The sequence below is a fragment of the Sorex araneus genome, chromosome 3, assembly GCF_027595985.1.
Source record: "Sorex araneus isolate mSorAra2 chromosome 3, mSorAra2.pri, whole genome shotgun sequence".
Classification (NCBI taxonomy): domain Eukaryota; kingdom Metazoa; phylum Chordata; class Mammalia; order Eulipotyphla; family Soricidae; genus Sorex; species Sorex araneus.
In genome coordinates this window covers 200,894,855-200,910,923 of record NC_073304.1, presented here as the reverse complement: position 1 = coordinate 200,910,923, position 16,069 = coordinate 200,894,855, and the positions used below count along the sequence as shown (strand labels likewise).

Below are 16,069 nucleotides of genomic sequence, written 5' to 3'. Positions count from 1 at the left end.
ATATGTCATAATGAGAATACAGGGACTAGAAAGCAGTAAACCCCTTGCTTTCAAAAAATTCAAAAATTTAAGCTTTGAATTTTCCAGGGGATGTGAAACGGAGGTAAAGCTTCTGAATTCAATTCCTTGAATTGCCCCATGTTGTTCAGTGTGATCCCCAGAGCCACAAAGTATAATCTCTGGCACATGATAACCAGGTATGTGAGGTTCACAACCAAATGTGGGAGCCATGGAAATTTTTGCAACAATAACAATGGCTAAGGGAGAGGAAAGGAGGGAAAATCAAGGCCCCCTCCTGCAGAAGATCAAGTAGCTGTATTTACATTCAATTGATTATCAAATCTGGTATCCATTTTTCATCACTAACTCTATGCTTAATATCATGATATAAAGATCACTGAGATTTTGGGGGGAGGCCTGGGGGACTCTCTCAAAGATTCTGGCCAACCTGGTGGGTAGTACAGTGTGAAGACCTGAGGACATGCTATTGTGAGGGTCCCGAGGAGAGACCAGGGATCACCTGGGCTATCCTGGCAGTGTTTGGGGGCTAGGGCTGTCCCCAACGATGCTCATGTGGTGCTGGGGATCCAACTGTGTTGACTGCATTAAATGCTTGAGCCTAATCCTCATACTATCCAGCCAATCCCAAAGACTGAGGCCTTAGTAGAAAAAATCCCACAGATCACTTTTTTTTTTTTGGGTCACATCTGGCAATGCACAGGGGTCACCTCCTGGCTTTGCACTCAGAATTACTCCTGGCGGTGCTCGGGTGACCATATGGGATGCTGGAAATCGAACCCCAGGTCGGCTGCGTGCAAGGCAAACGCCCTACCTGCTGTGGTATTGCTCCAGTCCCCCCACAGATCACTTTTACTGCTGTTTTAGAACTACTTTGTGAAACTCATTATCCTTATTCAAGATCCCAGCCTGGCCTTCTGTTCGTTGGGCCATCTGATCTCAAAGGCCCCCCTTTTTTGAGGAACTAGATTTCAAATCGAGAACCAGACTCGAGGCTTCAGAAACAACTGCTTCTTGACACTGAAGACGGACTTGGGATCTATTAATCCACCCCTGCTTATTATGATACAAAATCCTCAGACTGAAGAGAGGGCTGAAAGGGCTTACATGCGTATCTGGTATGAAGGAGGCTCTGAGTTTGCTCCCTGCTTGCTGCCACACTGCTCCCAGAGTACCACTGGGCATGATTCTGGTGGTTCTTTGCTAGGTCGGAACAGATACTGCATGGCAGAATACTAATTATTTTGACAAAAAGGAAAAATAACTTGGCTAAAGCAATAGTACAGTGAGTAGGGTAGTTGTCTTGCATGCTGCTGACCTGGCTCTGATCCCTGGCATCCCATATTGTCCTCCAAGCCAGTGATCTCTGAGCACTGAGCCAGGAATAAACCCTGAGCACTGTCAGGTGTGGCCCACCCCCCACCCTACAAAAAAAAAAAAAAGATAATGAATTTTTATAAGACACTTAGTATAGATTAAAGAATACACTTATAGTTCTGCTGTGACACAAAAAATACATCGTTTTTGAAGCAGCAATCACAGAAAGAAATGCCCAACCTCCCACACCCACACTATGAGAATAAAATAATCTCCTGCAACCCAGATCCCATCACCTACATAACTTAATGGTTTATTTAAATTCTATCCTATTCACCAGAATATTTTCAGCATTGGATTTGTTTGACCCGAGATTATCTTACAGTTCTCCGGCCTACCACTTCAAGGAGTCAATGTCTATTTAAGCAGGGGATGGCCCCATAAAAGCAATCAGGATGCTCCGTCCCCAACTGTGGATCTTGGAAGACTACAGGAGGCTTTAACATGGAATTTGTTTGGCTTGCACAACAATCAAGAAAAGTCAGCAAATGCCAAGCTGGTTTGTTTCACTTGATGGAAGCTGCTGAAAAGGTCTTCCGTTTGGAAGCATTTACCAGTTTTTCTGGTACAATGGCTACAGCTGTGGACTTTCTGAGTGTGAACGGACATATGTAAGACACAAAATATCAGGGACAGGCACCATCTGCAAGTGATCATCTCATAGGCTGAGGCTGCAATGTAGGAGTAGTAGGGAGAAAATTTTCTCCAGGCTACATACACAGTCAAAAAAAAACCCCCCTAAAACTTTTGGCTAACAATGATTGTAAAGACACAAATAATAGGATTTTAAAGAGCAGAGTGTCTTCAGTCCTTTTTGCCCTACTCATTCACGAATTAAGTGACTAATGCCTGATTTAGAAGAGGTATTCAAAGAAAAAGAAAACTATTGCCTTTCCTTAATTAATATTTGCCCTCTTATTAAACAAGACTTCTGTGGGATTTAAAGATGACAGAAGATGGCGGTGGCACGGCAGCAGGCGAGAGCTGGCAGAGCAGCAGCAGCTCTGGGCCAGCTGCATGCAAAGCAAGTGCCCTATCCACTGTACTGTCTCTCGCCCCCTCCATAAGCTGGATCTCAGGGCTTCCAATGATAAAGAAGTATACAAGGAAAGAAAGAATTTGTGTGTGACAGTGATATCAGGCTTTCAGGTAAAGACAACAAATTGAAAAATCTCACTTAATGGGCTAGAGAGACAATACAATGGGTAGAGACATACAATGAAACCAACCCAGGTTCGATCCAACACCAAATATGGTCCCCTCTGACCCCAAAGGAGAGATCCTTGAGCCCAGAGTCAGGAGTAAACCTGAGTGCTACCAGGTGTGGCTCAAAAAACAAACAAAAATAAATTGTTATTAATGTAGGAAATATGTGGAGAGAGAGAGAAGAAAGGAAGGTCAAGGGGAGAGAGAGAAAGAAACCTATAAAGAGAAATTATATGCTCCAAGCCAGGATATGGTAATTCCAGGATGGAATGCCTTATTAAATTTTAATTAATTTCAACTTACATAGACACATTTACCTAGTGGCTATAATGTTGAACAGTGTAACTAAAATGTCTCATACTACATCAACATCATAGCACTTGTATTTTACTAATGCAAACACTAAATTAAAAATTCAGAAGTTTAAAACAGATGATTAGAAGCTTGAACAAGGACTGATAATTTGGTATTAAGATAGCTTAATTTTCATTTTTATTTGTTTTTGAGCCATACCCGGAAGCCCTAAGGACAACTCCCAGCTCATGCCTAGGTGGTATTAAGGGACAAGGTAGCACTAGAGACTGAACCAGGGCTTCCAAATATAAGACACTCACGCCACTCCTGGCCAGGCATTCTAAATATTTTTAGTTTTAGTTTTTTAAATTTTGGGGTATACCCAGCAGTGCTCAAGAGTTTACTCCAGGGGCCGGAGCGATAGCACAGCGGGTAGGGCGTTTGCCTTGCACGAGGCCGACCCGGGTTCGATCCCCGGCATCCCATATGGTCCCTCAAGCATCGCCAGGAGTAATTCCTGAGTGCAAAGCCAGGAGTAACCCCTGTGCATCACTGGGTGTGACCCAAAAAGCAAAAAAAAAAAAAAAAAAAGTTTACTCCAGGCTTTGCACTCAGGAATCACTCCTAGCAGACTCAAGGGACCATATGGGGTGGTGGGTATCAAACTTAGGATGGCAGTGTGCAAGGCAAGTGACCTACTCTCTGTACTATCTAGTTCCAGTCCTGCATTCTAAATTTAAAAATGTGTACAACAGTTATCATGATTATTCTGGATGGGGGGTGGCAGAGAGGGTTTGGGGCCACACCTGGAGGTGCTTAGAGCTTACTCCTGGTACTGTGTTCAAGGATTACTTCTGTTGGTGTGCAGGGGACACATATGATGCTGGAGATCAACCTGGGGTTATCTGCGTGAAAGACAAGTGCCTTCACCCCATAATACCTATCTGGCCCCACTGTGATTATTATTATTAATTTTTTGTTTTGGAGGCCACACACACTGGTGCTCAGGGTTTACTCCCGGGTTTATGCTCAGGGATCATTCCCGGCAAGCCTCGGAGTGCCAGGGACTGAACCTGGGTTGCTGTGTGCAAGGTAAAACCCCTAAATGCTACACTAGTTGTTCTTCTGCGATTATATTTTAAAAAAGAAATATTTGGGGCTGGCAAGATAGTATAGCGGGTAGGGTACTTTCCTTGCATGTAGCCGAACCAGGTTCAATCCCCAGCACCCCAGATGGTTGCCCAAGTCCATCAAGAATGATCCCTGACTTCAGAGCTAGGAGTGAGCCCTGAACACCACTGGGTGTGGCCATTCCCCACAAATCACAAATACATCTTCAGTTTTAAAGTTAGTTATTGATAAACTACAGATGAAATTATTTCTAAGGTTTGTTTCAAAATAAAATAGAGTGGGCCTATGGATGGGGGGGTCTAAATAAAACAGTAATTATTAACTGATAAGTTAATATGCTAGAAATCATTGCATTTTTCTGTTTACTTTTGTAAAGTCAAAATTTTTTCAATAGCAGTTTTTGGATCATACAGCAAAAAGAAAGGAAAATTGGGGGAGCAGAGAGAAATGAAAAGACTGATCCAGAAGAAACAACATACAAATGGCAAATTTTCTAAAAAAAGAAACAGAAAACACGGGAAGATCAATAAAAAGTTTTTAAAATTCTGAAAATAAGAAGCGAGTTTCCACTTTGAAAGAGTCCAATGAGCTCCTAGCACAATAAAGAGACTCACACTGAGGTGCATCATCAAAATTTCAGGACACTGGGATAAAGGACTGTACAAGCTTTCTTTCATTGAAAGCAGGGGACGAAAATGTCAAGAATCACAATGGCAGTCCTGGGAATTGGCTCAGCAGTAAAGCACTTGTCTGGGCTCAGTCTCCTTCTATGTGCATAAGAACACATGAAAACACACACCAATTACAACAGCTTCAAACTAAGGGGAAATCTTAACCTAGACTATCATATAAAATCATTTACTTTAATCTTTCAACTGCAAGATAAGGAAGGCATTCTAAAAAATACGGTTTCATCAATTTTATTTCCTACATGCACAGTCCCCAGAAAGCTACTGGAAGGTGAGTTTCATCAAAAACAAGAAAAAAATACAGAAAAGAAATTAGAACAGGAGACTCAACAAGAAGAGATGCAAAGGAAGTGTATCCCCACAATAATTATTATTATAAATAAATATCCAGGGATAACAACTATGTTTCAGGTAGATAAATAAATCAGTGTAGAGTGGAAGAGACTTCAAAAGAAGTGAAACTGGGAACTGGAGCGATAGCAGAGCAGGTAGGGTGTTTGCCTTGCACTCGTGGGTTCAAATCCCAGCATCCCATATGGTCCCCTGAGCACCACCAGGAGTAATTCCTGAGTGCAGAGCCAGGAGTAACCCCTGAGCATCGCCTGGTGTGACCCAAAAGGCAAAAAAAAAAAAAAAAAAAGTGAAATTGATAGAGTATTTTTCTCTCTCTTTTTTTTTTGTTTTGGGTCACACCTGGCAATGCACAGGGTGGGTTACTCCTGGCTCTGCAGTCAGGAATTACTCCTGGCGGTGCTTGGGGGACCATATGGGATGTTGGGAATTGAACCCGGGTCGGCCTCGTGCAAGCCAAATGCCCTACCTGCTGTGCTATTGCTCCAGCCCCTCCAGCCTCATATTTTATAGGAAAATTAGTCATGTCTAATCTCTCTAGAATTTGGGATAGAATTACAAACAAAAAGGTAGAAAAGCAACCAAAAGAGAGATTAGTAGGCAAATAATAATTGCCTACAAAATTTCTGTTCAGAGATGATTATCACAATGTACTATTATTGATAGTTATCCATAATTATGCAAAGATGAAAAACAGATTAAAGCAGTCTTTTTTTTTTTTTTTTTTTTTTTGCTTTTTTGGGTCACACTGGGCGATCCACAGGGGTTACTCCTGCTCTGCACTCAGGAATTACTCCTGGCGGTGCTCGGGGGATTATATGGGATGCTGGGAATCTAACCTGGGTCGATCGTGTGCAAGGCAAATGCCCTACCCACTGTGCTATCACTCCAGCCCCCTAGAACAGATTCCAAAACATGCTTTATCTAAAAAATAGGAGAAAAGGAAGTATACAAAATGAGAAAAGTGAGTGAAAAAACTGAAGAGAACCAAAATTAAATCCATTGACTCACATGATACTATATTTAGAGATAAGGAGGTAAATATTAAAATTATCAACTAAAAGAGGCAATAGAGGTTAGGTTGCCTCAGTGGAAAGTGAAAATGATGGGCATGTCAGGGAGAGAAGGCTGGTGACTGGGTTTTTAACAACCATGGAATTAAGTTGACTATACTATATTTTTATAACCCCGATAAAATTAAAGCTTAAAAAGAATACTGCTGGGGCTGGAATGACAGCACAGTGAGAAGGGCGTTTGCTTTGCACGCAGCTGATGGGTTCAACTCCCCGCATTCCATATGGTCCCCTAAGCACCAACAGGAGTGATTCCTGAGCACAGAGCCAGGAGTGACCCTTGAGCATTGCTGGGTGTGGCCGAAAAACTAAAAAACAAAACAAAACAAAATAAAACCTGCTATCAATTTTTTTTTTTTTTTGCTGGTAATCAAACCCGGGTCGGCTACATGCAAGGCAAACGCCCTACCCGCTGTGCTATTGCTCCAGCCCCTGCTAACAATATTCTTGTAAGAGTTTGCAGTCCAGCTGTGAAAACTCTAGGGCATCTATGCGAAGATCAAGATGTGCACTTTATGTCATAGTTCTATTGTCTTTTTGTAGACACTGGATTGAAGAAGCAGTCACCTGCTTTATATTGTCTGAAGAAGGATAATGGGAAAATGTTTCTAAGCAACTAACATAGATGAAACGGAAAAAAAAGATGTGAGACTCAGAGAGAGCTCATTTATAGAGATAATTCATTTAGGCATTTATTAAGGCCTTTGTTTTATTTAAATAGACAGCATTTAATTCTCCTTTTTAAGTAATATAATTATATGATATAAATAAACTCAAGTGAAGCTCCCAGTGGGGTTAAGCTAAACTTCACATTGTGTGATTTTTGTTTTTATTTTGGGGTCACATCTGGCTGTGCTCAGGGCTTACCCCTGATTCTATGCTAAGGGATCGCTTTTGGCAGGGTTCAGGGAACGGTATGCAGCACCCAACCCATATACTACCTCTCTAGCCCCAACATTGTGTATTATTTATAAGCTAGATTTATAAAAGCTTTTGCAAGCAACACAGCACACATACACTTTTCCTAGGTTCAACTCTCTAATCTTTTTTTTTTTTTCTTTTTGGGTCACACCCAGCGATGCTCAGGGGTTACTCCTGGCTTTGCACTCAGGAATTACTCCTGGCAGTGCTTGGGGACCATATGGGATGCCGGGGACCGAACCCGGGTCGGCCGCGTGCAAGGCAAACGCCCTACCCGCTGTGCTATCGCTCCGGCCCCCAACTCTCTAATCTTGTGTTTAATTCTTATAGACAAGAATGCAACTAAATTTGGGGGCTGCAAAAATATTGGCAATAGTAAAAGGCTTCTGAACATGCAATGACCAAAAATTAATTCAACCTCAGAATGTATACTGAATCTGAGGTGTTTCTAAAGTGTATATCCATGTTGCATTTCTTCGGCTTTAAAAAGGGGTTCCAGTGTTAAAGTCTAAGAAGCCCGGGTCTTAGGGCTATATTGAGTAGGGCACCTGCCTTGTCCGTGTTTGGATTTGATCTCCAGCATCTCATATTGTCCCTTGAGCACCACTAGGAGTCCCTGAGCATAGACTTAGGAGTGATCACTGAGCATAGAGCCAGGAATAAGCCCTGAGTACTGCCAGGGTATGGCTCAAAATGACGGCCCCCCAAAAAAATAAAAAACAAACAAACAACAAAAAGACCTTGGTCTGGAGTAATGAAAAAGCATCACTGTTCCTAGATGAGCTTTTAAATCGAAGTATTATGCAAATACAACATTTAAATGCCAATGAATCTTTATCTATCTTATGTGTCTTATGTCTTATCTCTACACGCTCTAAGCATTTGGATAAGATTTGATTCTTTTTGTTCACACTGGGACAGGGGCAGAAGGCAGAATCAAAGCCAAAAGTCTAAAGTAACTAACTCATCTACTTTAAGCTATTAGTTTCACCTTTCGTTAGCAATCATTAACTAGAACTGCTGATAGGGGTTAAGAATTTTTCTCTATTTGAGAGAAAAACTGCTTATTGTCATAGGGAAAAGCTAAACAATGAGAAAATAGTTATAATGACCTCTCCAAAAGAAAACTGTTTGCTTTTATAATGTCATATTGTAAAATAAAAATTCTTAACCCTAGCTTATATTGTCCCAATACTCCTCTTTGAGTGAGGGGATAGGATTCAACCTCTCTTATGAAGATTCTTTTTTGGAATGCTCATTTCATTGCATATGGAATGGAAAAGCAAGTAAACTAAGAAATGCTCATTTTTTTTTTTTGAAGCAAAATAGTTTTTACTGAAACTTATTTAGAAAGATGTGAGGGGGAAGAAAGAGAAGTACGTTCAAGAGAGAACATAGGCTTCTTTGGAGTGGAAATAAACAAAGAAACAGAGACAAGCAACAATATATGTGTCCAAGGGAGAACACAGGCTTAAAGAGTGAGACCTATTTCTTTTTGTTTTAAGAACTAAAAATTTGCCCTGGTTTCTGTGACCCAAATTCCCTTCTTTACTTTTGAAGTTAAACATTCTTGCATTCATGTCAACTCAAATATTAGGCTTGAGGCTCTTTGGACCAACGGGAGGTTAGATCTCAATAAAAGAGAACAGATGCAGATTTGGGTTAGTCACTTACTTCAAGATTCTGGGCTGGAAAAGCCCCTTAACACATTACTTTCATCATAGTAACAGCCAATTCCATCTGCACAGTAATCTTTGCTTTGTTCTTCTAGTCTGAGCCAAGTCATATTGTGACTCACTTATCTTCACTTTAAGTTATTACAGACTTGGACGGGGGAAAAAAAAGGTAGTCAACTACTGTGGCAACAAGTAGGCAGTGAACTGGCAAACAGGCTACTGACAAATGTCAATTTTAACTCCAAGTAATTTTACTGTTGATGTCTCATCATCAGCTTTAGTTTCATACTGGTATTTCTGAAGACCGAACAGTAGAATCCCACTTGTTTTGTTAGAAAGATCAATTAAGAAGACTGATATTCTTCTTTAATCACTTTGAACATATGACAAACCCTCTCAGATTCATTTCCAGTTCTTGGTAGAAGAATGTCATTCCTTTGTGGTGTTTTCTGACTGTTCTTAACAGTTTCGCCTTCATTTTTTATTCTTAAACTGTGAGCTCACTTTCAAAAGATTTTCTTTGCAGTTGGAAGTCCAATGGTTCCCAAGTTTGTAAATGACGTAATCTGCTTCTGCTAGATACCCTAAATTTTCTCATTCTTGGACCCATTTTATATTAACTTATGGTCTGGCAATTACTGAACCTATGCAGAAAGTACTAATTTTGACTAAACACCTATAAATTGTACATCATCGAACCTTAGATTTCCTTTTTGTGTATTAGTTTTGGGGCCACTCAGTGGTGCTCAGGGGACCACATCTGCATTGCTGGTGATTACACTAGGGATGGCCATAGGCAAGGCAAGCAAGCAACTTAAGCCTCTGTAACTATCTTTGCTGAAACTTTGAATTTCTTATAAAAGGCTACCAAAACCCCTGATCAGAAAGGAACTTTCTCATCACTTCATTGAACAGTACAGATGTTTCTCTGGTTGCCCCTTCACCCCTGCACCTTTTTTTTTTTTTTTGGTGGGGTCAACACCTGGGGGGTTCATTCAAGGCATAGGGGATAGGGACTGTGTGGTGCTGAAGATCAAAGTTGGGGCTCTGGCCACTGTGACCCAAAAATAAAAACAAAAAATTCAGTATTTTGGGGGCTGAAGCAGGTAGGATGCTTGTCTTGCACAGCTGTCCTAGGTTTGATACCCAGCACTCCTGAGCATCACTGGGTATAGTACAAAAATCAAAACAAACCCCTCACAAAAAAACAAATAAAATTTGTAAGATCTTAAGTCTAAATTAGTTGAGTAAAATAAAATGGGTAACTTAATTTTGTTTTTTTGGTTTTTGGCTTACATCTAGCATGCTCAGGGCTTACTCCTGGCTCTGTGTTCAGCGGTGACCCCTGGGTATTTGAGAGACCATATGTGATGCTGCCATCAAACTGGGGTCAGCCACATGCAAGGCAAGTACCTTATCCCCTCTACCATCTCTCCAACCTACTAGATTTTTCCTTACGTGACAAAAAGAGAACTTCTCTCCCCAGCATTATTTCAAATCCTATTATATGTCCAAATCTAATATGAAGGGGGGGGAGGGAGAGAGAGAGAGAGAGAGAGAGAGAGAGAGAGAGAGAGAGAGAGAGAGAGAGAGAGAGAGAGAGAGAGAGAGAGAGAGAGAGAGAGAGAGAGAGAGAGAGAGAGAGAGAGAGAGAGAGAGAGAGAGAGAGAGAGAGAGAGAGAGAGAGAATCTTATAGATAAATGAAATAAAGACCGGGAAGACATCCACTTGTACATCAAATGCAGTAAAACTAACCTGTAGGTTATTCAGAGGTTCCATCTTCATGACTGGACCCAGGGTGTTGAGAGGCAGAGAAACATCAATGCTCTGGTTTGGCATCAGTGGTGTATGGATAGCCAGAGGAGTGCTGGGGATAACACCGAAGCTAGGAGAGAGGATGAAGAAACCCAAGGGGTTAACTGGAGGCAGAATTTAGGCACACCTTTGGGTTTCAACAGCTTGTTACTTGGTGGACCTGACTGTTCAGTGCTCACATCGAGATGTGTGACTCAGGTCCCTGGGTGTTAGGGGCCAACAGAGCCACCTGAATGGTTCCCTGACCTCTACCAGATATGGGGGTAGAGATGACGGGAAGGAAGGAAGAGAGGAAGGAAGGAAACCAAAGAAAATGAAAGAAATAGAAGTCACAGTGCTCAACTCCAACTTGTTATAACATTACTAATAACATAATCCCTTTTTTTTTTTTTTTGCTTTTTGGGTCACACCTGGCGATGCTCAGGGGTCACTCCTGGCTCTGCACTCAGGAATTACCCCTGGCGGTGCTCAGGGGACCATATGGGATGCTGGGATTAGAACCCGGGTCGGCCGCGTGCAAGGCAAACGCCCTACCCGCTGTGCTATCTCTCCAGCCCCCATAATCCCTATTTTTCTTTCCTTTTAATTTCTTTGGTTTTGGGGCCAAACCCAGCTCTGCTCAGAGTCTATTCATGGTGGGCTTGGGGGAGCAATATGGGGTATCTGGAATTGAACATGGATCGGTCATATGCAAGGCAAGTTTCTTACCTGCTATACTATCTCTCTAGCCCACCACTGCTTTTCATTGAGTGAATTTGAGAAAGAAAAAAAAATTATAAGCAGAGAATTACTTTGGAGTTCTGATTCATAAAGTTTCTAATTTATCATGCTACTAGAGGGAGAGGTTACCTTTAAAAAATATTTCCCAGGCCAGGATGGTAGTACAGCAGGTAGGGCATTTGCCTTGCATGTTGCCTATTGGAGTTTGATCCCTGGCACCCCACATGATCCCCTGCAAGGAGTGATTCCTGAGTTCAGAACCAGGAGTAATCCCAGCTGGGTGTGGCTCCCCCAACATTTTTCCTTAAAGAATCTTTTTATAAAGGACTTAAGAATATTCACACTGTAAAAAAAAAGTTGTAAGAGGGGCTGGAGTGATAGCACAGCGGGAAGGGCGTTTGCCTTGCACGCCGCCGACCCGGGTTCAAATCCCAACATCCCATATGGTCCCCTGAGCACCGCCAGGGGTGATTCCTGAGTGCATGAGCCAGGAGTGACCCCTGTGCAATGCTAGGTGTAACCCAAAAAGAAAAAAAAAGTTGTAAGAAATAGTATTATTTTACTAGCTTAATAAATCTGCCTGGTAGATTCAGATGATCAGTTACTGATAATTCTCATTTTATTTCTTTGTTCCCCTTCAAATGAAAAAATATAGCAAACAGCAAATGGAAGAAATAATCAATAATTATTATGAAAAACCCAGTATAAATCTGTGGCCTAAATGATCCAAACAATTAGGATAAACTATTGACCCAAATTTGGTCACTTTCTAAAAATCTAAGAAGAAATAAGTACTCAGCAGTTTTACTTCTCCAAGAAGACTACCCAAGAATAAGACACGAGTGTAAAAGCCTGTGTTAAAAGTTATAATAGCAAATAAACAAAATATAAAGGCACATGTGTATTTTATGCAAAAAATAAAACAAAATTTCAAAAAGATGGAGAGAAAAGGAGAAATGGCACTACATATGTAAGAAGAAAGTAATATACATTTATACTGAATTTATGTTCTGTTAGGGCCAAGAAGGAAGATAAAACTAAATAATTAAATGACAGAATTTTATGTAGGTCGTAACTTTTTTTTAAAGTAGGATAAGTGGGGTAGGAGTGATAGTACGGGGGTAGGGCGTTATACCCATGTTCTTTTTCTGGTTACGCGTCCGACCCATGTTCAATCCCTGGCATTCCATATGGTCCCCTGAGCACCACTGGGAGAAATTCCTGAATGCAAAGCCAGGAGGAACTCCTGAGCATTGCTGGGTGTGATCCAAAAAAGCAAAATAAACAAATAATAAAGCATATGCATTAAAAAAAAAGTAGCTGGAAGGTATTTGCTTTGCACATGGCCAGGTTTGGTCCTGGCACCCTGTATGGTTCCCAAGCTCTGCTGAAGTGATCCCTGAGCACAGTCAAAAAACAAAAAACAAACAAACAAAAAACCCAACAAGACTCTAGTTTATAGTTTATCTTCCTCTTCTGCAAGTACCTCCTACTAATAGTCCTAATTCTTGGGGCCAGAGCGATAGTGCTGCGGGGAGGACTTTGCCTTACAAATGGCCGACCTGAGTTCAATACCTCACATCTCATATGGTTCCCAGAGCACCCACGAGTAATTCCTGAGTGTAGAGCCAGGAGTGACTCCTGAGCATCACTGGGTGACACCAAAAAAAAGAAAACAAATAATAGTCCTAATTTATTCAAATGTATCAAAATGACATAAAGAGCATTTATTGAAAGTTACTCTTACCAAAAAAAAGTAGAAAAACAACAAAAAAGATGCTAATTAAACAAAAAGATGCATTAAAAAAAGACACTGAAAAAATGATATGGTATTAAAACAAAATTATGAGGGGTTAGGGAGGTGGGTCAAAATGTGCGAAGGGGAAAAAAAAAATGCTTTGCACACAGGCACCTTTGGTTTGCTCTCCTGCACAGTGTGGCCCCTGAGCCCCAAGTTGGGAACAGCTGTTTAGCACTGCCAGGTGTGCCCCATTTCTCCAAAATAAAATTAAATTAAAAATAAAACAAAATTATGAAACAAACTGTATCACTTGATGAGAACAAACAACACACAACTGAAAGGAAGAACCTACAGAAGACATGATCAGATAACAGGAGAAGGGAAGCAAGAAAACTCAGGAAAGAAATAATAAATAACTCATCAGAAATGACCTACAGTACATGATGAACACAGATGCAAAAACAACTCACAAAATTTTAACAAATCAAGTTCAACAATATCTAAAAACACATTGTGATCACTTAATTTTTATCCCAGGAATACAAAACTGGCATAACATTTGAAAAAAATTAATCACTGTAATCCAGCATAGCAGCAGACTAAAAAGAACCATATGATTACTTCAATAGATGCAGAAACATATGACAATACTTTATATCCCCCTCATAACAAAACTCAGCAAATGAGGGACAGATGGAGGGAACTTCCTCAACAGCCATGAAAACCTATAGCCAAAAATGCACTTAATTATCAAAAGACCAAATGTTTTTCCCAATAGGATTAGAACATGGCACAAATGCTCCTTCTCATTACTTCTACTCCATTTAATGGAGATCCTGAGCATAATCAGGCAAGAAAAATAAAAGGAAAAGGGAAAAATTTTAATCATCTGTTCAGAACCAGAAAAAATTTGCAAAAAGGTTACAAGAATTAGTAAATGACTTGAGTGAAGTCATCAAAGTCACATCTTATGGATCAGAACCTCAGAGTGCCCCTATGTAAAACAAAATCTATGAAATACCTAAGAAGACAAGAGATGTGCAAGATTTGCTACTGAATGATGTTTGCTATTAATCCTCCCGCAACCTGCTATAATCACGGGATTCTCTATCAAAATCCCAGTAGCAAAGAATCGAGAAGAGCAAGTTTTTGAAAAGCAAAAGTCAGTGTTTTACACTATCTCATTTCAAGACGTACTTCGAAAAGTTTATTTTTCACTTAAAAATTTACTTTCATATCATACTGCATTGGAAAGCTGTCTCAAAATAAATTATAAAACTAAATTTAGGAGATAAAATGATTAATATTTTTGTTAAAAATTTTTTTTCGTGATTGGGCCACACCCAGTAATACTCAGGAGTTACTCCTGGCTCAGCACTTAGGTATTACCCTGGTGGGCTTGGGGGACCAAATAGGATCGTGGGTATCAAATGTGGGCTGGCCGCATGCAAGGCAGGCATCCTACCTATTGTACTATCTTGTGGCCTAGGTTATTCATGGTCACTGGCCTCCCATTGTTCATCGATTTCCTGGAGCGGGCAGCAGTAACATCTCCATTTTTTTTTTTAACATCTCCATTTTGATACTTGGTGTTACTGTTTTTGGCATACCAAACACACCACGAGTAGCTTGCCAGGCTCTGCTGTGCGGGCGAGATACTCTCAGTAGCTTGCCGGGCTCTCCGAGAGGGGCGGAGGAATCAAACCTGGGCCCTACTGCTGTGCTATCACTCCAGCCCTGGTTATTATTAAATTTTTTAATTTTAATGTTTTAAAAAATCTGAGGTTGGAGCAATAGTACAGTGGGTATTATGTTTGCTTTGCATGTTGCCAACCTGGGTTCAATCACACCTCCAGGAGTGATCCCTGAGCACTGCCAGGTGTGGCCCCTCCTCCAATCCTCCCAATTTTTTAAAGTCTTTTAACTATAGATCAGGTACTACTTCTCAGGACACAAAAGGCATGTGGTAACAAGTAAAAGTTCTCTAAAACCCTTACAGCTTGAAAGACAATGTTTAAAGGCAAGCTAGAGACTGGGGAACTAGTTTTAATTCTTATTATCTGACATATGAAATGTAGACCCAGAACATACAAACACTCGTTCTGATATAATCTTTTCTTTGGGGGGCAGGAGGCCACATCCAGAAATATTAAAGGGTCACTCCTGGCTCTGTACTCAGGAATTACTCCTGAGGGTGCTTGGGTGACCATATGGGATGCTGAGGATTGAAAGCAGGTCAGCCGCATGCAAGGCAAAGGCCCTATACACTGTGCTATAGCTTTGACCCTTGAGGTGATCTTTTTAACATATAAGAGGGCTAAGGAGTGAACTTAAAAGGCTGGAGTAGGGGCTGGAGCAATAGCACAGCAGGTAGGCGTTTACCTTGCACGTGGCCGACTTGGGTTCGATTCCCAGCATCCCATACGGTCCCCTGAGCACTGCCGGGAGTAATTCCTGACTGCATGAGCCAGGAGTAACCCCTGTGCATTGCCAGGTGTGACCCAAAAAGAAAGAAAAAAAAAAAAAGCTGGAGTACATGCTTTGCTGGAATCCTGGGTTTGGTTACTACATGGTTCCCTAAGCACTGTTGGAAGTGATCTCAGAGCACTGATCCAAGCAGCCCCTGAGCCCTACCAGGTACAGCACAAAACCCAAACCAAAGGAAAGCAAACTTTCAGAGAAGTCGAAGGGCTGGAGCACATGCTTTACATGCAGGAGGTCCTTGGCTTCAAATCCTGAAACAGCGTGGTCCCTCAAATTTCACCAGAAGCAATCCTTGAGCACTGTTAGGTATGACCCATATACTAAAAAATAAATTATTTTTCCCCCAGTGGACACAAAAAGGTAAGCTTTGAGCAGATACTTCCCTAAAGACGTAAGGATGGCCAACAAGCTATACATTAAAAAGCCTCGGCAGCAAGGTGAAGAGGGGGCCATAAGATAACGATGGAGGGAAATGGGCCCCACGGTGGAGGGTTTGGTGTTGGGATACTGTGGGCATAAAATCCTCCTAGTGACAATACTGTAAAACTGTACATCATAGTGGCTGAAAAAAA

At 41.2% G+C, this 16,069-nt stretch overlaps 1 protein-coding gene across 1 annotated transcript in view; it reads right to left on the bottom strand.

Moving 5' to 3' along the window:
• AP2B1 (adaptor related protein complex 2 subunit beta 1) overlaps window positions 1–16,069 on the bottom strand; it is a 153,202-nt gene that overhangs the window by 34,597 nt on the left and 102,536 nt on the right. The window contains exon 18 of the mRNA XM_055130675.1: window positions 10,493–10,622. Coding sequence (XP_054986650.1) covers window positions 10,493–10,622 — 130 coding nt within the window. The remainder of the gene's footprint in view (window positions 1–10,492; window positions 10,623–16,069) is intronic.